Source organism: Hyperolius riggenbachi, chromosome 6 (genome assembly GCF_040937935.1).
Source record: "Hyperolius riggenbachi isolate aHypRig1 chromosome 6, aHypRig1.pri, whole genome shotgun sequence".
Lineage (NCBI taxonomy): Eukaryota > Metazoa > Chordata > Amphibia > Anura > Hyperoliidae > Hyperolius > Hyperolius riggenbachi.
Window position 1 is genome coordinate 102,372,351 of NC_090651.1, and position 27,180 is coordinate 102,399,530.

At 46.4% G+C, this 27,180-nt stretch overlaps 1 protein-coding gene across 1 annotated transcript; it reads right to left on the reverse strand.

The window, feature by feature from the left end:
- Positions 1 to 23,472: 23,472 nt before the first annotated feature.
- LOC137522508 (uncharacterized) lies at positions 23,473 to 25,585 on the reverse strand. Its single transcript, XM_068242582.1, has 2 exons — positions 23,749 to 25,585; positions 23,473 to 23,697 (listed from the first exon to the last, which is right to left on the reverse strand). Exon 1 carries the CDS (start codon positions 25,319 to 25,321, stop codon positions 24,593 to 24,595), a length of 729 nt encoding a protein of 242 aa, XP_068098683.1. The 5' UTR covers positions 25,322 to 25,585; the 3' UTR covers positions 23,473 to 23,697; positions 23,749 to 24,592.
- Between the last annotated feature and the right edge of the window lie 1,595 nt (positions 25,586 to 27,180).

The following is a 27,180-nucleotide window of genomic DNA, read 5'->3' on the forward strand; positions in this document are numbered from 1 at the left end:
GAAAGAAACACACAAATGATCTCTTGAGATTCAAAAGGAAGGCTGTATACAGCCTGCTTGTGTATGGATGCATTTTCTATGTGTGAACATACTGTACATCAACCTACTTCCTGCTTTGGTGGCCATTTTCTTTGTTTACAAACTTTTTAAAACTGTTTTTAACCACTTTTAATGCGGCGAGGAACGGCGAAATTGTGACAGAGGGTAATAGGAGATGTCCCCTAACGCACTGGTATGTTTACTTTTGTGCGATTTTAACAATACAGATTCTCTTTAAGAAGAAGATCTGTTTTGCCACCAAATGGTAAAGTATACCTGTACTCTTGCACTGCACAAAAGGAAAACATATAGAACTGCACCCTATGGGCTGGAACCCACTAGAGTTATTTTTTGAGCCTGCCAATGTATATAAATGTAACAAATTCCACAGTAGCGATTGCGATTTTGATAATGCATCCTTTTGGGAGCGTTTGCGCTTCAATGTAAAGTATTGAAGTGCTGGCAAATCGCTATGAATTGCTACACATAGCGATTTATGTGCGATTTTAAATTACTGCACGAATCAGAATTAAAATCCCTGATCGCAAATCACTACACAATCGCTGGCAAAAAGTTTACACTTTTTAAAATAGCTCCCAAAAGCGCTGGAAGACGCTAGGAAATTGCTTACGAAAAGCTAATTACAAATGCTAGCGATTGTGCTAGCGATTTGCAATTTGAAGTGGGTTCTAGGCCTGAATGTACTTGGAGGGTTTAGCCTGTCTAATTCCTCTTCCTCTGTGACAAAGCACTAGTTGTAATTTGATCCCTGAGCTGTGTCAGCTGACTGCCATGGCAGAGCACCTAATTTGTAAACACAGAATGTTAACAATATGTCTGCTTCCATGAAAGCAGGAAGACAACAAACTGCAGATTTATTGCAGGATTGGTATCAGCTGTAACAAAGAAATGTTTTTTTCTTTAAAGAGTAACTGTTAGCCCCCAAATTGAAATTTAAAACACTATTGCAATGTTTTATTTATTATATAAGTGAGCCAAAAAGCCAATGTACAAGTTAAAAATCAATCTAATTTTGTTACTATCTAACCTTTTCCCCCAGCTCCGGACGCAAGCCGCATATCAGATACTGTAGCATGCAGAGCATGACTATGTCTGGCCGACCCCCCTCTCCCCCCCAGGACCAGGTGCCAATATATTCTCCCCACCGCAGCTGACCGCTCTGACACGGAGAGAGAGCGGCAGCACTTCCAGAGCAGCACCGCAGAGCAGTCAGCGCCGTGCATCTCTCTCACATGTGATTCTCTCACATGTGACTCGGCGGCGGCTGCTCTGCGGTGCTGCTCTAGAAGTGCTGCCGCTCTCTCTCCGTGTCAGAGCGGTCAGCTGCGGTGGGGAGAATATATTGGCACCTGGTCCTGGGGGGGAGAGGGGGGTCGGCCAGACATAGGCATGCTCTGCATGCTACAGTATCTGATATGCGGCTTGCGTCCGGAGCTGGGGGAAAAGGTTAGATAGTAACAAAATTAGATTGATTTTTAACTTGTACATTGGCTTTTTGGCTCACTTATATAATAAATAAAACATTGCAATAGTGTTTTCAATTTCAATTTGGGGGCTAACAGTTACTCTTTAAAGGTTTAACACTGTTGCTTATCTTTTAGAGCTGAGATGACGTTCTGAGTTCAGGTCCGCTTTAAAGGGAACGTGAAGTAAGAGGGATATGGAGTATAACATATTTATTTAATTTTTAACAATACCAGCCTGGCGGCCCTGCTGATCCTCTGCCTCTAATACTTTTATCCATAGACCCTGAACAAGCATGCAGATCAGGCGTTTCCGACAAGACAAAGGCCTCAATACACTAAGCTTATCTCCTGTCTTTAATAACGTTTCTATAGTTATCACCATGGTGATGAGACATGTAGTATTCAGGAAACATTGTACCTCAGACAAACCTAAAGTTAACGCTTCTGTCTTAAGTTAACTCTTCAATCCTTAAAATAACTCCAAAATTCTAAAGTTAAAGACAGGCTGTTAATTAACTGCGTGTGAAAATAACTACAGTGGAGGTAACTTAACTACAGTGGAGGTAACTTAACTACAGTGGAGGTAACTTAACTTAAGGAATGAAGAGATAAGATAACTCTCTCACTGTGTGGAGGTAAGTTTTCTCTTGCCTAATTATCTCCAGCATGATCTTAGTGAATTGAGGCCAAGATCTGTCAAGATTAACTACATGCTTGTTTCAGGTGGGTGATTCATTGCTGATGCCCAAAGATCAGCAGGATTGCCAGGCAACTGGTATTATTTAAAAGGAAATAAATATGACATCCTCCATATCCCTCTCTCTCCAGGTTCCCTTTAAGCCTCATATACACATTAAAGTGAACTTAAGACTGGGGATATAAAAAAAAATACATACCTGGGGCTTCCTCCCACCCCCTCCAGACTAATCGCTCCCTCGCTGTCCTCCTGCGCCACTTGGATCCTCCACAATTAGGACAGCAAAGTCCTTCAGTCAGGGCCATTCAGAGTATGCGTAGTCCAGCTCCGCGCTCCCCCCATCATGGTCCCGTAACCGGGAGGGTTTGAGCCTGTGCAGTACACTCCAGACTGAACAACTGTACGGGCAAATTGCGGAGGATCCAGGTGATACAGGAGGATGGGGAGGGAGTAAGACTAGGTCCACACTTGTCCCCTGCAGAACGAATCCTTTTAAAACGGATCCGTTTTTGTAAACAATTTTTTTCCTCTCCGTTTTGAGAGATATGGGGGGGGGGGTGTCCACCATGCTGAAGGGGAGAACAGGCTAGTTTCAATTATATAAGAATCGTTTAAGATCAAGATAATGTAGCAGGCACGAGCGGGGAACTTACTTCCTTGCGCTCCACCACTCGCCGCGTCACTTCCTGTAACACTGTCCAATGAACATCAGAAGATGGCATTACAGGAAATGACGCGGCAGCGGTGGGATGCAAGGAAGTAAGTTCCCCGCTTGCCCCCTGCTACATTATCTTGATTTTAAACGATTTTTAAATGTGAAACTAGCTGGAGGGGAGCGGGGACGGGGGCCCCAGGTGGGGGGGGATTACCCCACTGCCCGCTGCCACCCCCGTCCTGCCTGCTATACCCCTCCAGCATGGTGGCCCCCTCTCACCCACAGGCTATGACACAGAAACAGATCCATTTCTGTGTCCTAAACTGCCTGTGAAAATGGGGATCCGTTTTCCCATTGATTTTCACTACCCCTCCATGTATCCGGGGTACGTGAAAATGCAGCAAATCCGGACTGTCCGTTCAGGTTTTGTAAACGGGTCCCCGCAAACACAGACGGATCAGTTTTTTCTTGGGTGAAGACGGCTGCTATTTTTAACATTGCTATCAGTGGCTCCGGTTTTGATCCAGGCTGAAAAACGGAGCCACAGATACGTTTCCGAACCTAGTGTGGACTAGGCCTAATCAGCCTGGAGGGGGCTGGAGGAAGCCCCAGGTATGTGGAATTTTTTTATATACCCTCATCTCAAGTTCCCTTTAAATAAGTGTCCTCTTCCGCTGCAAACTGTGATCGCAATCGCAAACTCGCTGCAATCTGATTGAGAGTTGGAATTACTTAACAAAGTGATTTTCCATACATTGCGATGCAATCGTTCATGCAATCACACAGGGAAATCACTACAACATTGCTTAGTACCTAGTTTGTTATGCGATTTCCTTGCACTCCCATTGACTTAACCCAAACATAAATGCAGGAAAAATGCAGCAAGCATAAGAGCCCTTTTCCACTGAACACGATCTGATCACAATTGCAAAACCCATGTGATTTGTGAATCACAGCAGCAGACATTATGGAATAGAAATCACGAATGACCATTTCCATTGCTGCATTTCGCTTTTTGCAGAAACACAAATGCATCTTTGCACAATTCTGATTGCGATTGCACTGAATGTGTAAGATACAAACACATGATCCCATGCTGAAAATGTATAAAAATTCACAATTGTTTTGCAAGCATTTTGCGAATAGCAGCAGAAAAGGGCCCAAAGAATTGCATTTGGGTAAAAAAAACAAATCGTGCTGAATCACAGCAGTAGAAGTTTCCACTAGTGTGTTGATGTGATTGATTCAGTGTTCAGTTGCTCCATGCAATCCTTCAATCGGTGATTGATTATAAACTGAATACCGAAATGATGGAATGTGATCTCTATATGTAATATGTATTACATATGTTCACACCATTTCCTTTGCCTGCTATTGGTGATTCTCACAGCTTGGGGTCCATCTTGCAAGGGTCATAAAACAAGTGCGGACATCATAATCTTTACACTCATAACAAGTGCATTGTCATGATGGGACCTATGCTGTTCCGTGTTCAATGTGATAGCCCCATACGATTATCACAACTTATATGATGGGATACAGCGTTTGTGTGACCTTATGGACCGTGGAAAGTGGGAAAGGGTCAGTGGCGTAGCTAAGGAGCTATGGGCCCCAGATGTGGGCCTTTGCAAGAGTACATGGGAATTTGCACACAGAATTTGCAGGAACACACAGGCATTTGCAGGTGCAGACATGTATTTGGAGAAGCGCACAACCTTTTGCCATCTTTGGGGCTCTCAGCAAAACTTGGATGGGACCCCCACATTCACAACCCTTTCCCCTTCTCCCTATGATGACGCCCCCTGTCTAGGGCAGGACCATCTGCCACAGATCATGTAACAAATGATGTGGGCACCCTGACCCAATTGGACCATTGCTCGAAGATAAAGGAAATTAAATAAATGCACAAGATTACAAAATAGACATTTATGGGCATATTGATTAGTGGTAACCTCTATGTCTGGTAGAGTTTTGGTATAGTGGATAGCCACCTTACCTTGCAGTACTGGGGTCTCCATTTTCAAATCTGGGCCAAGACACTATCTGTATGGAGTTTGTATGTTCTCTGGTTTGTATGTGTTTTCCTTCTTTGGCATTCTTGTTTTCTGCAGTGGCATAACTACAAGTTATGCCCCCCTCCCCCCCGAAAAACTTTGATGGGACCCCCCAATGTTCACACACTTTCCCTTGCCAACCTCTTGTGACCCTCACAGCCTATCTTGCAAGGATTATAAAACAAGTGTGTACTCTGCATAGGTAAGGCGGGAGGCACTCGGGGAGAGGAGTAAGCCACCTTTCAATCATCAGACGCCTGTAGGCACAAGCCTACAGTGCCTTATGGTAAATTCGGCCTGATGGACATTGTAATCTTCACACCCATAACAAATGTAGCCACAAAAACAGCTTATCTGAAGGATGGACCCCTTTATTGGAGGGATTGAAGTAGTAGTTGTGGCCCCCTTACAGCTGTGGGTCCCCTTGCAGTTGCAGTGGCTGCTCCCCTGTAGTTAGGCTCCTGCGCAGGGCCGGCCTTAGGTTTCACAGCGCCCGGAGCGAAACCTGATTTTTGTGCCCCCCCCCTTCATCCTCTTCCCACGTGCATATAAACACACTCACGCACGTATACACACACACAGGCCCATATGCAATTCCCCTTTTCTCCTGAGATATCTCCTAGATTAGAACAGTGGTTCCCAACCTTTTTGACATTGTGACACATCACGCCAAATGCTCAGATCTCTGTGACACGCCACATATGTATAATAGAAAAAATACTATTAATAACCACGAATGGATGGAAAGAGTGCATTGCCCTGAATACACTTAAAAATGAAGGCTAGAACCTTTCAGGAATATTAATAAAAACAATCAGTGGGACAGTTAGCGCCCCCCCCCCCCCACCCCCCCATTTAGAATGATAGCACAGCACTGACAATTTGCACCACGCGTTATAGCAGCAGTGCGCCCCCCCAAAAAAACGCCCTCAGACGCAATATAGGTAGGTAGCCAGGTATAGGTGTCCCCAGTATAGGATCTCATGTGTAGGTGCCCTCAATATAGGTTGCCAAGCATAGGTTCCCCCAGTATAGGAAGTCAGTTGAAGGTCTTCATCGCCCCCATAGGTAGCCAGGTGTAGGTGCCTCCAGTATAGGTAGCCAGGTGTTGGTGCCCTCAGTAAAGGTAGCCAGCTATAGGTGCCCTCAGTATAGGAAATCAGGTGTAGGTGTCCTCAGTATAGGCAACCAGCTATAGGCGCCCCCTTGGCAGCTGGCGCCCTGAGCGACCGCTCCGGTCGCTCATTTTCAAAGGCCGGCTATGCTCCTGCTTTCATAAGTCCCTCTGAGGCCATAGTATTGAAACTAAAAGGTATGTTTCTGTTGCCCACAACATTTTTAATCTTTCATTTGCAGAAATAATTGATGCTCTAGCCAGAGAGAGTTACCCTGCTTTTCCCTCTATGTTCCCAAATTTGACCTGAGGAGGTCTATTAGTGTTCCAGACACAGAACAAATGACATGTTCATCTGAGAACATAAATAACATACCTTGAGGAACATGAACAGATATCTTAGGCTCCAGTGTCAGCAAACATGATTTGTGCAGGATGAATGCGCAACAGTCCCATCTCTTCTGAAATATGTAGTTGCCCAAGATGTCAGAAAAGGAGATGACTTTCCCCTCAAGTCAATAGGCCTGGCTCTTGTAATATATAACTAGGCACAATACTGTTCTTGACATTTGGTGTCCTTTTCAAATTCACAGATGGCCTTACTGGGAGGACCCCTGCCAACACTAGTTCCTGCTACAAAACTTTCCAATTATGAACAGAGATATTTCTTATACTGTCAGCTTTAGAAATGAACTGTTAACTAAATGTAAAATCTTGCTTGTTGTATTTGGGCTTTCTAATGTTCGTGTTAGGAGTATAAATGGCTAAAAAGACACCCAGATTTATATATAAAATAGGGTTAAAAACCACAAAAATCATAAAGATGAGGTGGCTTACATCAATAACAACAAGCTCATGAGAGAAGAAATGTATTTGCACAGGCAACGCGTTTTGTGGGTTAATTGCCCACTTCATCAGGCCAATACAAGTTTATTGCAGGTAGCCTAAAGCATGAGACGCCTCTTAGGAGGAACAGTGTTAGGAGGAGGTTTAGAGAGAAACTGTAAAAAGGATACTCAAAAACAGGAGAGGAAATAGGCAGGCACATGATGGGTAAAATTACACCACTTTCAGTCCTTCAACAAGACACTATTCCACAAACTGTATACACAGCATTCCTGGAGTCTACCGTCAGAAGGCTTCAACAGTATTTGCATACCTAAGCTTATAGCATCATAGCAAAGCATGGCATATAAACATGGAGCAGAACTAAGCAGTGCAGGCTCTGAGATACTTGCATGTGTGAAGCATAATGGTGGCTAGTAGATGATAGGCAGAGGCGTGGATGGCGTCACACTAGTCAGTACATACAGCTTGCTGTATCCTAACAGCTGTTTTGCCCAAATACATAGGGCCACATCAGAGGTACAAGCCAGGACCAGGGCCGGCCTTAGGTTTCCCAGCGCTCTGAGCGTAACCAGATTTTGGTGGTCCCCCCATTCATTCCCTTCGCACACACACATGCCCATGTGCAAGATTCCCTTTAGGCTACTTTCCCACCAAGACGTTGCGTTTTAGGGGACGTTATGGTCGCATAACGTGCCCCTAACGCAACGCATGGTGGTGTTGAAATTGGACGTCAGATTGAGCTGCGTTATGCAGCTCTCAAAGCAGCCGCACCAGGTTAGTGATAGGAAGTCCGGATCTTTTTAAGGATTCGGATCATTTGAATCGGATCATTGAAAAGATCCGGATCTTTGAACCGAATCATTTGAATCTTTTTACTAGGAAAGCAGACTGGGGGTGAAATGACTAGCAGGACAGGACTTTCCCTGCACTGTACATTCTGTATGTTCCTGTTTCTTCCAGACAGACATCCACTGTGAACCAAATCTTTCATTGTGATCATCCGGATGATTTGACCGAACGATTCGTTCATGATCCGGACAACACTACAGTTCCACCAGGAGTCACCACAGTGCAGTGAATATTAATTAGCCATGTGGCTGGCCGCGAGGAGGAGGGAAGACCTCCTCCTCCAACATTACTGAGCATGTGCAAACAGTCTAACGCTGCTTAGCCCAGTATAACGTACAGCATGCAGCACTTTGTTTAAACGCGCTGTGTTACTATGTACTGCAACGTGTGCACTGTGAACAGCACATTGATTTTACAGTGCTGTGAGTTAGGCTGCGTTACTGGCTGCTAATCCCCCCCCCCCTTTAGTGTATAGAGGCAGATCCCCCATTTAATATATATAGTCAGATCCCCCTTTCAGGGCCGGCCTTAGGTTTCACAGCGCCCTGAGCGAAACCTGATTTTGTGCCCCCCCCCTTCATCCTCTTCCCGCGTGCATATACACACACGCACGCACGTATACACACAGGTCCATATGCAATTCCCCTTTTCTCCTGAGATATCTCCTAGAACAGTGGTTCCCAAACTTTTTGATGTTGTGACACATCACGCCAAATGCTCAGATCTCTGTGACATGTCACGTATGTATAATAGAAAAAATACTATTAATAACCACGAATAGACTGAAAGAGTGCATTATCCTGAATACACTTAAAAATGAAGTCTAGAACCTTTCAGGAATATTAATAAAAACTTAATAAAAACAATCAGTGGGACAGTTAGCCGCCTTCCCCCCATTTAGAATGATAGCACAGCATCACAGTGCGCCCCCCCCCCCCCCAAACGCCCTCAGACTCAGTAGAGGTTGGTAGCCACGTATAGGTGCCCCCAGTATAGGATCTCATGTGTAGGTGCCCTCAATATAGGTTGCCAAGCATAGGTGCCCCAGTATAGGAAGTCAGTTGAAGGTCTCCATCACCCCCATAGGTAGTCAGGCGTAGGTGCCTCCAGTATAGGTAGACAGGTGTTGGAGCCCTCAGTAAAGGTAGCCAGGTGTTGGAGCCCTCAGTAAAGCTATAGGTGCCCTCAGTATAAGAAATCAGGTGTAGGTGCCCTCAGTATAGGTAACCAGCTATAGGCGCCCCCTTGGAAGCTGGCGCCCTGAGCGACCGCTCCGGTCGCTCATATCAAAGGCCGGCTATGCCCCCTTTAGTATATAGGCAGACCCCCACCCCTTTAGTGTATGTAGGCAGATCCCCCTTTAGTACATATAGGTAGATTCCCCCCCCCGTAGGGTATGTACGCAGATTCCCCCCCCCCTTATATATAGGCAGATCCCCTTTAGTGTATATAGGCATATTTCCCCCCCCCCCCCCCCCCTCTTCCTTTAGTGTATATAGGCAGATCCCTCCCTTTAGTATATATAAACAGATCCTCCTTTTTGTGTATATAGCTAGGCAGATAAATAGTGCATAGTGTACATGCAGATCCCCTTTAGCGTATATAGCCCCCCCCCACACACACACACACACACACACACTTTCCCAACCGGAAGGCAGTTGGGGAATCTTACTTTTCTGCTTATTGCTGGGAACAGAAGATGGCCAGGAGTCAGGAGTGACAAGCAGGTCTCTCTCTGATTAGTGCACAGTGCAGACATCACCTGTGAGTGAGGGTGGCGCTACTGGCACGCGCACGGCACTGGGGCTGGAGCTGCCACTCGCAGCAGCCGCAGCCAGCAGGTAGAAATGCGGCCAGGGCCATTTGAATGTACATATCACGTGCGCTCCCTGGAAGTCGGCGCCCTGAGTGATTGCTCTGGTTGCTCAGGTCAAAGGCTGGCCATGGCCGCTACCTTACCTGCAGCTTGTTGGTTTCTAGTGTGGTGGAGATCGGCGTCTTCTGCCTTTTGGCGTCTTTCCGCTACCCTGCCCCCAACTACTTCCACTTACTTTCTCTACCAAGCTCAGTCTTGCTGCGGTCATTGCCAATCAATGACACTGGCGACTCGATATTGCGGCTTTTTATGTTTTTTTTTTAAACTTGCACCATGGCCATCTTATGGCCGTTTTAAGGTATTACATTGCTCGCCTGCTGATATGACCCATCCACATCAAATACCGCTCTGCTGAAGTTGGAAAATGAAGTAAAAAAGATACTCGCCAGCAGATACGTTTCATATCCCTCATCACAGGTTGTAAAAACAATGTAAAAAAGCAATGTATAAACAAGAAGTTTTGAGCAATGCATTTTTGCTCTTGCTGGACCCCAAATTATCTCTCCCTCCAGGTTGCGACAACTCGGAGGGGGAATAGTATTTAACGCCACCGGTGAGATTTGCAGCAGCAGGGAGATCCGTCATTCGGCTCTCCCGGGGGCCCAACTCACTGGCGACATCTACATACGGACGTGTACTGCCACCTTTTCAAGTAACACTTGGCTTGTGAAAATCCCATTTCCTAAGAATGATTTTTAGCATAGCTCCCAACCATCCCTTTTTTGGAGGGTCAGTCCCTCTTTGGGAACCAAATCCCGCTGTCCCTCTTTCTAACTAATTTGTCCCTCTTACAGGACTGATGTTCAGATTGTGTAAATATGTCTTTTTCTCCTGAAAAAGTGTTTTACATTGACTCTAAACTTTATTCAGACACTTTATATTTCTTACTTTCCAATGTCATTATAAAATACAGCTAATGATGATAGAAAGGGTCTGTGTGGTTTGAATTATAAGACGACATATTTTGCTTGTAAATTCTTTGGAGTATACATGACTGGGTGGCTGGGCAGGCTACAGCTGTGGCAGGGCAAGTCTTAAAGAGTCCCTCTTTCTTTGCTCAAAAAGTTGGGAGATATGTTTTTAGTAAAGAAAATATTCTTCTTAGAGTTTCTGTTTAAGGTGAACCTAAATCAAACTTAAAAAAAAAAGAGTTTCACTTAACTGGGGTGTCTACAGGTCTCCTGCAGCCGTCCTGTGCCCGCGCTGTCACTCAATGATCCTCTGGTCCCCCGGAGGAGCCATGGCGCCTGCGCGGATGCCTTGGAAATTTCATACTGCGCCTGTGCAAGACGTTCCCAGTTACGGAAGCGTGATTGAGGACGTGCACGGCCAGGGCTCTGCAGGCGCAGTGGCCAGTGACTGGCCAGTTGGTCGAAAATGAAACTTAGCCACCGCGGGGGACCAGAGGATCATTGAGTGAAGGCGCGGGCACAGGATGGCTGCAGGGGGCTGGTAGAAGCCTCAGGTAAGTGGATTTTTTTTTAAAGTTTGGTTTAGGTTTCCTTTAAGAGGACATTTACGGTAATTAATTCAGGCAGGGAACACACTTCATGCGTTTTTGCGCGTTTTGCCGCCAACGGCAAAACGCGCACGGTTTTAAAGGCTATTGAAATTAATAGCCTAGCGCAGGAAACGCTGTGCCGCATGCGTTTGTGCGCGTTTGCGTTCGCGTTTTTTCTGTGTTTTCTAACCGCACAGATTTCTGCTTCTTCCCGCACGTTGCATGGCAGTACATGCCATGCAAACGCGGAAACGCACGCAGAAAAACGCACGCGTTAAACGCGACCGCGAAACCTGATGGAAACCTAGGAAGCGCAGGGGAAAACGGCCCTGCAAGTGTGTTCCCTGCCTTACACTTTGCCAGTAACCAAGCCTTTCAACCAAATTCCGTGTGGCTCTAGACATACTCCCACTCTGGTCTCTCATGCTTCTTTAGAAATAGGGCCTTCTCATCAAGAGACTTTCTTTAAAGGGAAGGTTCAGGGTGGCTGTTAAAAAAATAAAAATGCCCATGCACTTACCTGGGGCTTCCTCCAGCCCGTGGCAGCCAGGACGTGCCCTCGGCGCCGCTCCGCAGGCTCCTGGCCCCCTCCGGTGGCCAACCCGACCTGGCCAGGCCGGCTGCCAGGTCGGGCTCTTCTGCGTTTCAAAATGCGCCTCACGGGGGCGCGCTGACGTCATCGGACGTCCTCCGGGCTGTACTGTGCAGGCGCACAGGAACAGACACCGGAAGAGGAGGCTGGAGCGGGGCTGCAGGCAATGAACTGGCACGGCGTCTATAGACGCCGCTGCCAGTTCATGCGGAGAGAGTGGCCAGAGTCCCGAGGCCGGGACGTCCCGCTGCTGAAAGCGGGACGTTTCCTGGGACCTCATGCTGCCTGGGACAGCGGACCCCGAATCCGGGACGCGTCCCGGGCAATCCGGGACGTCTGGTCACTCTATCTAATCTCCCTTATTAACTCTGAGAGTCCTACATAGCTCCCAATTGTCCCTCTTTGGGAGTCCTATCCCTCCCCATTTGTCCCTCTTTTAGGGCTTTGGCCCTCTTTCTATGTAAATATATATATTTCCCTACTGAAAATGTGTTTAATTGCCTTTAAAGAGAATCTGTATTGTTAAAATCGCACAAAAGTAAACATACCAGTGCGTTAGGGGACATCTCCTATTACCCTCTGACACAATTTCGCCGCTCCTCGACACATTAAAAGTGGTTAAAAACAGTTTTAAAAAGTTTGTTTATAAACAAACAAAATGGCCACCAAAACAGGAAGTAGGTTGATGTACAGTAGGGGGCGTGGGAAAAGTGGGGAGGACTGCCGCGGCGAAAAATGGGTGTGGCCATGACATTGTATGGGCGGAGCTAACATAATGATGTAACAGTGAGGCATAAGAAAGCAGCGTTTACGCCATGATGTGGACAAACGAGACTTTGCATCATGGGTGTGCAGAAACTGTGTGATGCTAATAGTATACCGTAACCACAAAGCAGCAAACATAGCCATCTATGACCATTAAATAATAAATGCAGTAACAGTTACCCCGGACACCAGAAAATAAACGCAATAGGCAACATGTCAGCACAAAATAACCGCAATGCGGGCAACATGTCAGTATAAAATAAATACAATGCGGGCAAACATGTCAGTATAAAATAAATGCAATGCGGGCAAACATGTCAGTACAAAATAAACGCAATGCGGGCAAACATGTCAGTACAAAATAAACGCAATGCGGGCAAACATGTCAGTACAAAATAAACGCAATGTGGGCAAACATGTCAGTACAAAATAAACGCAATGCGGGCAAACATGTCAGTACAAAATAAACGCTATGCGGGCAAACATGTCAGTACAAAATAAACGCAATGCGGGCAACATGTCAGTACAAAATAAACGCAATGCAGGCAACATGTCAGTACAAAATAAACGCAATGCGGGCAAACATTTCACCAGAAAAGAAACGCAATGCGGGCAAACATTTCACCAGGCAAGAAACGCAATGTGGGCGAACATTTCACCAGGCAAGAAACGCAATGCGGGCAAACATTTCACCAGGCAAGAAACGCACTGCGGGCAAACATTTCACCAGAAAGGAAACGCAATGCAGGCAAACATTTCACCAGAAAGGAAACGCAATGCGGGCAAATATTTCACCAGGCAAGAAACGCACTGCGGGCAAACATTTCACCAGGCAAGAAACGCACTGCGGGCAAACATTTCACCAGGCAAGAAACGCACTGAGGGCAAACACTTCACCAGAAAGGAAACGCAATGCGGGCAAACATTTCACCAGGCAAGAAACGCACTGCGGGCAAACATTTCACCAGGCAAGAAACGCACTGCGGGCAAACATTTCACCAGGCAAGAAACGCACTGCGGGCAAACATTTCACCAGGCAAGAAACGCACTACGGGCAAACATTTCACCAGGCAAGAAAAGCGCTGCGGGCAAACATTTCACCAGGCAAGAAACGCAATGCGGGCAAAGTTCACCTGGAAAAGAAAGCATTTACTCACCTGGCAGAAGTGTCCGGCCTCTGGCGCGCTGCTCCCGGGACCACCTTCCTCCTGAAGTCTCCCGTGCTGACAGGGCTACGGCAAGATGGCGCCCGAAGCCCTGTACTGGAGACACATAGTCTCCGGTACAGGGCTTCGGCAGCCATCTTGCCGTAGCCCTGCTCGCCTGCCGGTGTCAGGAACAGACACCGGAAGAGGAGGCTGGAGCGGGGCTGCAGGCAATGAACTGGCACGGCGTCTATAGACGCCGCTGCCAGTTCATGCGGAGAGAGTGGCCAGAGTCCCGAGGCCGGGACGTCCCGCTGCTGAAAGCGGGACGTTTCCTGGGACCTCATGCTGCCTGGGACAGCGGACCCCGAATCCGGGACGCGTCCCGGGCAATCCGGGACGTCTGGTCACTCTATCTAATCTCCCTTATTAACTCTGAGAGTCCTACATAGCTCCCAATTGTCCCTCTTTGGGAGTCCTATCCCTCCCCATTTGTCCCTCTTTTAGGGCTTTGGCCCTCTTTCTATGTAAATATATATATTTCCCTACTGAAAATGTGTTTAATTGCCTTTAAAGAGAATCTGTATTGTTAAAATCGCACAAAAGTAAACATACCAGTGCGTTAGGGGACATCTCCTATTACCCTCTGACACAATTTCGCCGCTCCTCGACACAAGTGGTTAAAAACAGTTTTAAAAAGTTTGTTTATAAACAAACAAAATGGCCACCAAAACAGGAAGTAGGTTGATGTACAGTATGTCCACACATAGAAAATACATCCATACATAAGCAGGCTGTATACACCCTTCCTTTTGAATCTCAAGAGATCATTGTGTGTTTCTTCCCCCCTGCAGTTCTCATGCACTGAAGTTTCAGGCTGCTTGTTTTTCTCCTGCAAACAGCTTTGCCCTTGTCTGTAATTCTTCAGTATGTGAAAGCCCAGCCAGCTCAGAGGACGATTTATCCAGCTTGTAAAAGATAAGAGAGAAGAGAGAAGCTGCTCTAATCTAAATAATACACAGGCAGTGTGCAGAGAGGGGCCTGGAAAGGTGAGTTCATAGCAGAACCACAACACTGAAGAACTTGGCAGCCTTCCAGACACAGGCCGACAAGTCTGACAGGGGAAAGATACATTGATTTATTACAGAGATAGTGATAGCAGAAAGTGCTGCAGTAAAGCAGAACACATTAGAATAGCTTTTGGAACTAGTAGGATGATAAAAAACAGGATGCACAGGATGTTACGGAGTCTCTTTAACCACTTGAGGACCCACCCTTTACCCCCCCTTAAGGACCAGCGCTGTTTTAGCTGATCTGTGCTGGGTGGGCTCTGCAGCCCCCAGCACAGATCAGCGTGCAGGCAGAGAGATCAGATTGCCCCCCTTTTTTCCCCCCTATGGGGATGATGTGCTGGGGGGGTCTGATCTCTCCTGCCTGCTGTGGGTGGCGGGGGGGGGCACCTCAAAGCCCCCCTCCGTGGCGAAATTCCCCCCCTCCCTCTCCTACCTGCTGCCCCCGGGAGATCTGGGCTGCACAGGACGCTATCCGTCCTGTGCAGCCTGTGACAGGACGTCCCCTGTCACATGGCGGCGATCCCCGGCCACTGATTGGCCGGGGATCGCCGATCTGCCTTACGGCGCTGCTGCGCAGCAGCGCCGTACAAATGTAAACAAAGCGGATTATTTCCGCTTGTGTTTACATCTAGCCTGCGAGCCGCCATCGGCGGCCCGCAGGCTATTCACGGAGCCCCCCGCCGTGATTTGACAAGAAGCAGCCGCTCGCACGAGCGGCTGCTTCTTGATTAATTAAGCTGCAGCTGGCGACGCAGTACTGCGTCGCTGGTCCTGCAGCTGCCACTTTGCCGACGCACGTTATGAGTGTGCGGTCGGCAAGTGGTTAAATAGAGTGACCAGACGTCCTGGATTGCCCGGGACGCCTCCCGGATTCGGGGTCCGCTGTCCCAGGCAGGATGAGGTCCCGGGAAACGTCCCGCTTTTAGCTGCGGGACGTCCCGGCCTCGGGACTCTGGCCACTGTTGACTCTATAGACGTTGTGCCAGTTCATTGCCCGCAGCCCCGCTCCAGCCTCCTTAGTCTTCCGGTGTTCCGACACCGGCAGGCGAGCAGGGCTACGGTAAGATGGCTGCCGAAGCCCTGTACTGGAGACTATTTGTGTCTCCAGTACAGGGCTTCGGGCGCCATCTTGCCGTAGCCCTGCTCTGCCTGTCAGCGCGGGAGACTGTTTGAGGAGGAGCAAGACGGTCCCAGGACCAGCGTGCCAGAGGCCAGCCAGGAGCGAGAGGAGACTTCTGCCAGGTGAGTAAATTCTTTTTTTTTTCATGTGAAATGTGCCCCCATTGCGTTTTTGTGCTGAAATTTGCCCCATTGCGTTTATTTTGCGCTGAAATGTGGCCCATTGCGTTTATTTTGTGCTGTAATGTTCCCCCATTGCTTTTATTTTGTGCTGAAATGTGCCCACATTGCGTTTATTTTGTGCTGTAATGTGCCCACATTGCATTTATTTTGTGCTGAAATGTGCCCCATTGCGTTTATTTTGTGTTGAAATGTGCCCACATTGCGTTGTATAGTGTATAGTATAGTGTATAGTAACATAGTTGGCTATGTTTGCTGCTTTGGGGTTACGGTATACTATTAAATAGAATCACACAGTTTCTGCACACCCATGATGCGAATCCGCGTTTGACCACATCATGGCGTAAACACTGCTTTCTTATGCCACGCTGTTACATCATTATGTTAGCTCCGCCCATACAATGTCATGGCCACGCCCATTTTCCGGCACAGTGCAGCACCCTGTTTTTCGGCACGGCGCGCATCCCCCCATTTTTCGGTGCTGTCCCAGGTTGAACCGGCAAAAATCTGGTCACTCTACTTTAAACTTAACTCCAATCTTTTAAATTGATATATTTCTTATATAAACGTTGATATGAAGGAAAATGCAACAGGATAGAAAGGATCAGTGTGGTTTGAATTATAAAACAACATATTTTTCTTATGAAATCTTTATGGTATGCGTAACTAGGGTTGTGGCGGGGGTCGTGCTTAGGGGTGTGGCAGGGGCGTGGCTTAAGTGTCCCTCTTTCTCATCTCAAAAAGTTGGGAGGTATGTACTTATAATGGTGCTGGGCCAGGACCTGGACGGTTACTATATCAGAGTTTACTAGAAGAGATTATACTGTATAAGAAATATGCACTGAACACCATCAGTCATTCTTGGATAGATTAAGAAATTTACAGTAATGTGTTTAAAGAAAACCAGAAGTGAGAGGTATATGTAGGCTGCCATATTTATTTGTTTTTAAATAATACCAGTTCCCTGGTAGAGTTGGGCCGAACGGTTCGCCTGCGAACGGTTCCATGCGAACTTCAGTGGTTCGCGTTCGCGTCCCGCAGGCGAACTTTTGCGGAAGTTCGGTTCGCCCCCATAATGCACCATGAGGGTCAACTTTGACCCTCTACATCACAGTCAGCAGGCCCAGTGTAGCCAATTAGGCTACACTAGCCCCTGGAGCCACTCCCCTACCTAATAAAAGGCAGGCAGCGGCGGCCATTAGGCTCACTCGTGTGCCTGCGTTAGTGAGAGTAGGGCGAGCTGCTGCAGACTGTCTCTCATAGGGAAAGATTAGTTAGGCTTAGCTTGTTCCTGGCTGCATACCTGTTCTGTTGCATACCTGTACTGTGAACCCACCACTGAATACCTGTACTGTGAACCCACCACTGCATACCTGTTCAGTGAACCCACCACTGCATACCTGTTCAGTGAACCCACCACTGCATACCTGTTCAGTGAACCCGCCACTGCATACCTGTTCTGTGAACCCACCACTGCATACCTGTACTGTGAATCCACCACTGCATACCTGTTCAGTGAACCCGCCACTGCATACCTGTTCAGTGAACCTGCCACTGCATACCTGTTCTGTGAACCCACCACTGCATACCTGTACTGTGAACCCACCACTGCATACCTGTTCTGTGAACCCACCACTGCATACCTGTTCTGTGAACCCACCGCTGCATACCTGTACTGTGAACCCACCACTGCATACCTGTTCAGTGAACCCACCACTGCATACCTGTTCAGTGAACCCACCACTGCATACCTGTTCAGTGAACCCACCACTGCATACCTGTTCTGTGAACCCACCACTGCATACCTGTTCAGTGAACCCACCACTGCATACCTGTTCAGTGAACCCACCACTGCATACCTGTTCAGTGAACCTGCCACTGCATACCTGTACTGTTCAGTGAACCCATCACTGCATACCTGTTCTGTTCAGTGAACCCGCCACTGTATTCCTGTTCAGTGAACCCGCCACTGCATCCCTGTTCTGTTCAGTGAACCCGCCACTGTATTCCTGTTCAGTGAACCCGCCACTGCATACCTGTTCTGTTCAGTGAACCCGCCACTGTATACCTGTTCAGTGAACCTGCCACTGCATACCTGTTCTGTGAACCCACCACTGTATACCTGTTCTGTTCAGTGAACCCGCCACTGCATACCTGTTCTGTTCAGTGAACCCGCCACTGCATACCTGTTCTGTTCAGTGAACCCGCCACTGCATACCTGTTCTCGCCATGGTGCGCACCAGTCCAGCACGGCAGTCACTACACAAACAGCTGTTTGCGGTGCGTTACACGGTGAGTTTGGTGTGTCAGTGTGAAGCAGTACCTTAATTACACTACCTGATTGATGTATACACATGCAAGATGTTTTAAAGCACTTTAGGCCTGTCATTTAGCATTCAATGTGATTTCTGCCCTTAAAACGCTGCTTTGCGTCAAATCCAGATTTTTCCCGGGGACTTTTGCCATGTATCCCACTCCTCCACCTGGGGGTCCAGGTGTTAGACCCCTTGAAACATCTTTTCCATCACTTTTGTGGCCAGCATAATTTTTTTTTTTCAAAGTTCGCATCCCCATTGAAGTCTATTGCGATTCGCGAACTTTTACGCGAACCGAACCTTACGCGGAAGTTCGCGAACCCGGTTCGCGAACCTAAAATCGGAGGTTCGGCCCAACTCTATTGCCTGGCTGTCCAGCTGATCCTCTGCCTCTTAGGGCTCTTTCACATTAGGGCAGACTTTGTGCATTAACGCAAACGGAAGCCGTTTGCGTTAACCAAGGTAAGATGAAAGTCCATAGACTTCAATTTTACCTTTCACACTCGACGCTGCGTTTCGATGCGTTGCGGTTCCGACACACCAGGGCGCAGTTTTTCCTCCAACGCACCCGCGACCAGGCGTTTTCCGTCGGGTTTAATTACCAGCTGCCGCCGCTGATTACGTCGCACCGCAGATACCCGACGACACGCCGCAGGCAGACAACGCGTGCAGGAGAACGGCTCCTGTTCGCGTTGTCTGATGTGAAAGAGCCCTAATACTTTTAGCAACAGACGCTGAACAAGCATGACAATGTTTGTTTCAGGTGTTGTGATTCAGACACTACTGCAGACAAAGAGATCAGCAAGACTGGTTTTGTTTAAAAGCAAATACATATCTTCCGTATCCTACAGGTTCCCATAAAACTATGCCTGTGCACTTTCCAAAGGTGCCCACTTATGATCCAATCTTTTTTTGTCCAATCTTACCACTCCTATGCAATATGAGGAACAGCCTAAATTATGTATTCAATTTATTCACTCAGATTACCCTTCTACCGCACAGATTTGGTAAGATTGGACACAAAAGATTGGATCATTAGTGGCCACCATAAGAGGGCAGATACCCTGCCAGCGAGATGTGCCATAAGTGACCACTTATCAGAGCTACTAATAGACTGTAATGCTGGGTACACACTATGGGATTTTCTGGTCGATTTACTGTCAGATCGATTATTTCCAACATGTTCGATTTGCTTTCCGATCGATTTCCGAGCATTTCCGATCGATTTCCATTCACTTTAATAGGAAGTCGATCGGAAAATGCTTGGAAATCGATCGGAAAGGAAATCGACCAGAAAATCTCATAGTGTGTACCCAGTATTATGGTCTGGGGTTCGCTGGCCAATGGCAGAGCCAGATCATCCACAAGGGAAACCTAGGCAGCTGCCTAGGGCCTGTAGAGAGTCTAGGGCTGGTGGATGCTAGCACCACCAAATCTTACTACAAAAGCCAAGTGACCATCAGCAGTGGGCAAAAACTGCTATCTTGCCTAAGGCTCCATTTCATCTTGATCCTTTTCTGGCCAATGGAGGATGCAGAGTGTATCTGACTGACCAGGGCCGGATTTGTACTTTCTACCTCCCAAGGCCACTGTCACCAGCCACCTCCCTTCAGTATAGGTAGCGATATGACCTCTCCCCCCTTCCCTCCAGTATAGGTAGCCAGGTGTCCCCTCCACTCCCCTTCCCTCTAGTATAGGTAGTCTGATGATCCCCCCCCCCCCTTCCCCACCAGTATAGGTAGCTAGATGACTCCCTTAATCCCTCCCCCCCTCCCCTTTCAGTATAGGTAGCCAGCTCGCCTGCACACCACAGCAGCCATCAGCTCGTCTCCAGTATAGAAGCTTCCTCTTTCTTTCCCTGTTCAATGCTGCCCAAGTCCATAGCTGCCAGCCACAGTGCAAACATGCACAGAGAGCAAGGTGGCTGTTGCACAGGCGGCTAGCAGCAAAGTACTGCGATGAAGCGCTCGCCTGATCTCCCTGCATTGCAGCATTTGCAAGCTTACAAATGCTGCACCAGTTTAGCCTGCTGCTTTGGTGCCCTTGCTCCTGTGGTGCCCTAGGCCGTGGCCTTGGCCTAAATCCGGCCCTGTGACTGACATGCTATGCATGACTACCAGGCACTGCGTTTCCTCTCTCATGGCCTGCATGATACCAGACTGAATAATGGACAATTACTGGCCTCTGATGCACCCAGCATCACTGATTAGATGCTCTGGTTTTCCTGTTTGAAATTCCTTTCCTTCCAACTATTTGAAAAAAAGGGTCATTTTTTGATACCAAGAAGAAAAAGCAAATAAACATAGGCCTCTAATTGGCCGCCAGTTGTGACTCCCAGCCCTGACAGGAAAATAAAAAGGAAGAAAGCGCTTGCTCTGGCTTGAAAACCTGTAGTAAAGAAAAAAAGTACAATTATTAGGCCTCTTTCATACCTGACACAATTTCTGTGCAAATTGCGCTTTAGCGAATTTACATCTGTCGCATATCTAATGCAAGTCAGTGGCATCACATTGGACATGCGTTGTGTGAATTTTCGCATTCCAATTTTCTGCAGAAGAAACTGCCTACATGCTTGCTTCTTCTACACAATGGACATGCACATCGCATATAATTAAGAATGTGAAAATTTGAAAGTGATTTTTAGTTGATTATATATAATGTCATTCACATTAACTTCCTTGGTGTGCATGGGAACATCGGAATGCGAAAATTTGCATAAAAACACAGCTTAGGAGTCTTTTAGTTAATCAATTGGCCAAAAATGATACTGTACTGAGAGGTGGCCCTGTTATTCCTTTCATGTTGTCACCCTTCATAGGCTAAATGAGGCCTGCAGTGTCCATGAAGGGAATTGCTGGCAGGAAGCCACTGGTGTGCACTAAAATGCCTCCCTTCAGGACCAGCCCAAGCAGGATACAGCCCCAGGGGAACACATTTTAGATGGGCGGGTCCACCGGTCATCCCAAAATCTAGCACTGCGCGTGTGCTTGCTCCCTTTCTGTCTGCAGAAATCTATAGCATGGATTGATTTAATCTGGAAAACGTTTCAGATTATGATCGGACAGCCATATTATGGCATCGTTCTCCAGCAGATTTAATCATAATGATCAAAACTGCCGGATAAAATTGATAAGTGTACGGGCACCTTATTCCCTGCAGATAACCTGAACATCTTTGGCCAAAAGATTGTAAGCCTGCCCACCAACGCCAAGGTAGACTCCTCTCGGACAGGTCCTACACTACACTAAGCTACCCTACTCTAATAGATGCTAGTCATCTTTTACCTTGTGTTTTTTGTTTTGTTTTTGTATATTTTTTTCTCTTTAGTAACAAGTATTTGTATTTGCTATTCTGGGGCATGATTAGCTTTGCGCCTTTACTGTGTCTCTGTGATGTTACATTTCTGAAATATTCCCTCTGAGAAGAGCAGATTACTAAAGAAAGGGACTTCACAGAGACAAAATTAAGTAGCTAATTATGATTAATAGGAAAATAGCATGTTTACTTTGTTTGATGTCCCATTTCTCAGGCATTCCCACTTCCACCTGCAGGCTAGCAGAAAATGGGAATATCTGCAGAATGGGACTTCACAGACACTAAACAAAGGTAACCATGCTTCAGACGAGAACATACAAATACTGTTATCTAACACTACATTCCCCAACCTGTATGCCCTACCCTATCACTACAGTCACTGTGAGTCAGTCTATCCCTACATCTCCTAACCTGTATGCCTTACCCTATCACTGCAGTCACTGTGAGTCTGTCTAACCCTACATCTCCTAATCTGTATGCCCTACCCTATCACTACAGTCACTGTGAGTCTGTCTAACCCTACATCTCCTAACCTGTATGCCCCCTACCCTATCACTGCAGTCACTGTCAGTCTGTCTAACCCTTCATCTCCTAACCAGTATGACCTACCCTATCACTACAGTCACTGTGAGCCTGTCTATTCCTACATCTCCTAACCTGCGTGCCCTACCCTATCACTACAGTCACTGTAAGTCAGTCTATCCCTACATCTCCTAACCTGTATGCCCCCTACCCTATCACTACAGTCACTGTGAGCCTGTCTATTCCTACATCTCCTAACCTGCATGCCCTACCCTATCACTACAGTCACTGTAAGTCAGTCTATCCCTACATCTCCTAACCTGCATGCCCTACCCTATCACTACAGTCCCGGTGAGTCTGTCTAACCTTTTATCTCCTAACCTCTATGCTCTGCCCTATCACTGCAGTTAGTCAGTGAGTGTGTGTCTGTGTGCGTCACTCTACTTCAGGCAGGGTATGTCATTCAGTCGGTGTAAGTCTGTATGCCTGGCTGTGTGAAGGTGGACAATCATCATTAGACATTTGTCATAATTTAGACATTTGGTGTATGGAAAAATTGATTAAAACAAAAATCTATTAAAAATTAGGTCATTCTCAAATCTTTTTAGATCAATATATCAATAAAACATTAGTTAAGATAGCCATTTCTTTTCTTGATTACCCAGGGGGCGCAGGGGTCGCCCGCCAGTTTGTGCAGGGTGGTACTCAGATAAAGGATCAATATTAAGGGGATATTGATTGTTTATCTGATCTCCAAAAATATCTAATAGTGTATGCCCAGCTTCATTGTGAACCCTGATTTGTCATTTGGTCAGTCTGTCAGTACAAACCTAATACACATTATTTAAAAAAAAACAAACAAAAGAATGTTCAGAGAGAGGGGAGGAATTTTTTTTTTTTGGATTTTTTAACATTATGTATTTTTTTTTGGGGGGGGGGGGTGCTACAGCAACAACAAAAATGTAAAGATAAAGAGGAAAGTTATTGCCCTGAGTGAAGGATAATACTCACCTGGCATGTTTATTAGATACTCACCTAGCTTTGGTTTTTTGGGGAATACTTACCCAGACTGTTTTATAGAAACTCACCTAGTTTTGTTTTTTTAGATACTTACCCAGACTGTTTTATAGATACTCACCTAGCTTTGTTTTTTTAGATACTTACCCAGACTGTTTTATAGATACTCACCTAGCTATGTTTTTTTGGGGGGGATACTTACCCAGACTGTTTTATAGATACTCACCTAGTTTTGTTTTTTTAGATACTTACCCAGACTGTTTTATAGATACTCACCTAGCTTTGTTTTTTGGGGGGATACTTACCCAGACTGTTTTATAGATACTCACCTAGCTTTGTTTTTTTAGATACTTACCCAGACTGTTTTATAAATACTCACCTATCTTTGTTTTTTTAGATACTTACCCAGACTGTTTTATAAATACTCACCTATCTTTGTTTTTTTTAGATACTTACCCAGACTGTTTTATAGATACTCACCTAGCTTTGTTTTTTGGGGGGATACTTACCCAGACTGTTTTATAGATACTCACCTAGCTTTGTTTTTTTTAGATACTTACCCAGACTGTTTTATAGATACTCACCTAGCTTTGTTTTTTTAGATACTTACCCAGACTGTTTTATAAATACTCACCTATCTTTGTTTTTTTTAGATACTTACCCAGACTGTTTTATAGATACTCACCTAGTTTTTGTTTTTTTTGGATACTTACCCAGACTGTTTTATAGATACTCACCTAGCTTTGTTTTTTTGGGGGATACTTACCCAGACTGTTTTATAGATACTCACCTAGTTTTGTTTTTTTTAGATACTTACCCAGACTGTTTTATAGATACTTACCTAGCTTTGTATTTTTTAGATACTTACTCAGACTTTTTTTTATAGATACTCACCAAGCTTTGTTTTTAGATACTAACCCAGCCTGTTTATTAGGCTGCTTGTAGAGGGGTGTTAAAGCTGAGCTAGATGTTTCAGCATGCAGACAGAGGCGATTAGGATGTTGGAGTGGAGCGGATAGATGTTTGCAGCGTGGAAGCAGAAGGTATGGCTTGGGTCGGGTGGACAATCCTTCTTACATGTAAATCATCACTAACCCAGGATGATGCCATTATGAGCTATTTTTATTCATTTATACATTTGATGGTATAGAAAAAAAAATTTGAACCCCCCCAAAAAAAATCTATTAAAAATTAGGGCATTAGCAAATGAATTCCACCTGCCGGTTAGTTATTAAGCAGCCAGTTCATTAATAAGTGGCTAGTGGCTTTCATTTGCTAGCATGGCATCTCATTCCTGAGTTAGTAAAGATTAACATGTTAGGAGAATTGTCAGCTACTACTTACGTGACCGGTGACTGTATCATTGCAGAGATGCTAGTGTTGCAGGTGATGGGAGGCAAGCAATGCAATGGAGAATCCACTCTAGCTTCAGGGCTTCCATTTAAAAGGTTTCACTGAAGGTTGTCCTGCTGGTTTGTAATCCTTGGGAAATTCAGTTATCTTCCTGTTGGTGAAGCACTGCAGCAGATGCGGTCTCATAAGTTGCTTGTTGTACACACACTCCGGGTTCCCATCTGCTGCCAGCAGCTCGTAGGCATTTGCAATGCAATGGATGACGCAGTCTTTGTTGGTGCTTGATTGTTGGTCCACCGCTAGATACTCCATGTTTTTTGTTGGGTCCTTCATGTAGTTTTTGTAGCTGTCTTTTATCTGCCTGATGGCCATACTTCCAAAAGCCATGGCCTTGTAGCTGTCTGCAACCACCACCTTTGTACCTTCACATGCGGTGACAAATCCATGCTGATGTTGGCAATCCACGTGGAACTGAACAGTGGGCACTGTTCTGGGTCTGACCGGAAAGCACACTGCTCTGATGCAAGGAAGACCAGTCGCATCCTGGAACTGTTGTCTCAAGAGTTTCACAGCCGCCTCTAACACTGCGCAGCGGAGCATCCCAGTGCCTTGGAGATCCATCTTGTCCTCCATGGTCAGCCGCAGGTCTGGCAGCCAGGGCTTTGGACCCCTCCGTCTTCTTTTCTTCGCCCTCTGCTTCCCTGTTGTGGCCTGGCTGCTGACAGCCGGCCCTCCTCTGCTCCTCTTCTTCCCCCTCCTCCTCGATGATCCCTGCCCATGGCTTGGGCCTGGTCCAGTCATCATGATGTCCTATTCAGTCCTCTTGTCAGGTTTTTCTTCTTCCAAAAGCCTTTTTTTTCTTCTAAGATATAAATTCAGCTGGAGACTCGCAAATTGCTGCAGTTTCCAATGGCATTTAACTGACTAATGACTTCCAACTGCCATCTTCGGCAGTTGAGCTCATGCCATCTTCAGCAGTTGAGCTCATGCCAGTGGTCTCATGCAGGCATATTTTGAATCCTGGTCAGTTGGGAGCCATGAGGATGATCTCATGCAGGCATTTTTTTTATCCTGGTCAGTTGGGAGATGGCTCATATGTCCAAATACTACTAATTCCTTACGTTTTCTCTACTGTTTACAAATTATGAACATTTTTATCCACTTTTGTTAATAACTATATTATAATTTTGGATATAATTGTAATTCATGTATATTGGAAAACATTAGCTGTTATCTTGATTTATGGCAGGTGTACACTTAGCAGAAACACTAGCGTTGCGGAAAATGCTGTGTTTTTGCTGGTAATGGAAGTCTATGGGCCCGCAGGAAAAAACGCATATAAAAAAACGCATATGCATTTTCTAACAACGTGTTTTTAAAAACGCATGTTTTGTTGCATAATATAAAAAAATGCATCAAAAATGCACATAATGAAAGTCAATGGAAATGCAATGGTATGCATTTTTCATGCGTTTTTTTATTATTGTTTTGTCATGTATTTCCGCTTCCTGTTGTCTTCCTAGTTATTTGCTTAACCCTCCTGGCGGTTTAAAAAAATCCGCCAGGGGGCAGCAAAGCAGCGGCATCCCCCCAGCCACTCCCATCCACCCCACAGCGCTGCCTGGCACTGATTGGCCAGGCAGCGCACGGGGTCTGGGGGGGGGGGGGGGCGGCCGCGGCGCAAGGAATAGAGGCGGATCGGCGGGTAGCGGCGGCGATCGGATGCTACATGCAGCTAGCAAAGTGCTAGCTGCGTGTAGCAAAAAAAAAATTATGCAAATCGGCCCAGCGGGGCCTGAGCGGTGCCTCCCGGCGGCATAGCCCGTGCTCACCTTGGGCTTACCGCCAGGGAGGTTAAATAGCAATTGGAAAAAGCATGAACAATGCATACAAAACGCATATGTGTTTTGTATATGCGAAACGCAAACGCATTGAAACGCATGCAAAATGTTTAAAAAAACGCATCTGCGGTAAAAAAAGCGCTAACTCAAAGACACCAAAAATGCAGTAAAAACTCAGCGAAAACGCACAACCCCCCCCCCCCCCCCCCCCTGGCACGTGATATGAAAACGCGACCTTTCACGTTATGTGTGCATCCAGCCTATATCAGTTTTCAGTAGAGTAGCAATAGGGGATGCAGAGGTTGTGACCACACCGGGGCCGCAGTATTAGCTCTCTATTGGTCCTGTGCTGGTAATATTCACTTCTATAGATGCTTCAAATAGTAGTAATCATTAAAGTGGACCTAAACCGAGAAGGATATGGGTTTTTCCTTTTAAAATAATACCAGCTGCCTGATTCTCCTGCTGATCCTGTGTCTTTAATACTTTCAGCCACAGCCCCTGAACAAGCATGCAGATCAGGTGCTCTGAGTCAGGCTGGATTAGCTGCATTCTAGAAGAAACAACAGGAGCGCTCCATAGTGTATTACCAAGGGTATCAATTTATTCTTGTTCAAGGTTCTACTTACATAAAGAAGAATTAAAATGCGCCTGTAAGCGGTAAGGCACATCCGCTGAAATGGGATGGGTCCACGCACGCTGTGGCCTGCAGCGCGATCTCCGATGGCCTGGGAGTTCCGTCTCTCGGGGCAGTGGGTGGAGCCTATGCCTGGCATGCGTGCTATCAGCACGCCAGGCATAGGCTCCGCCCACTGCCCAGAG

Coding starts and splice junctions, on each gene's coding strand:
- LOC137522508 (XM_068242582.1), bottom strand. CDS start 25,321: ATGATGACTGGACCAGGCCCAAGCCATGGGCAGGGATCATCGAGGAGG.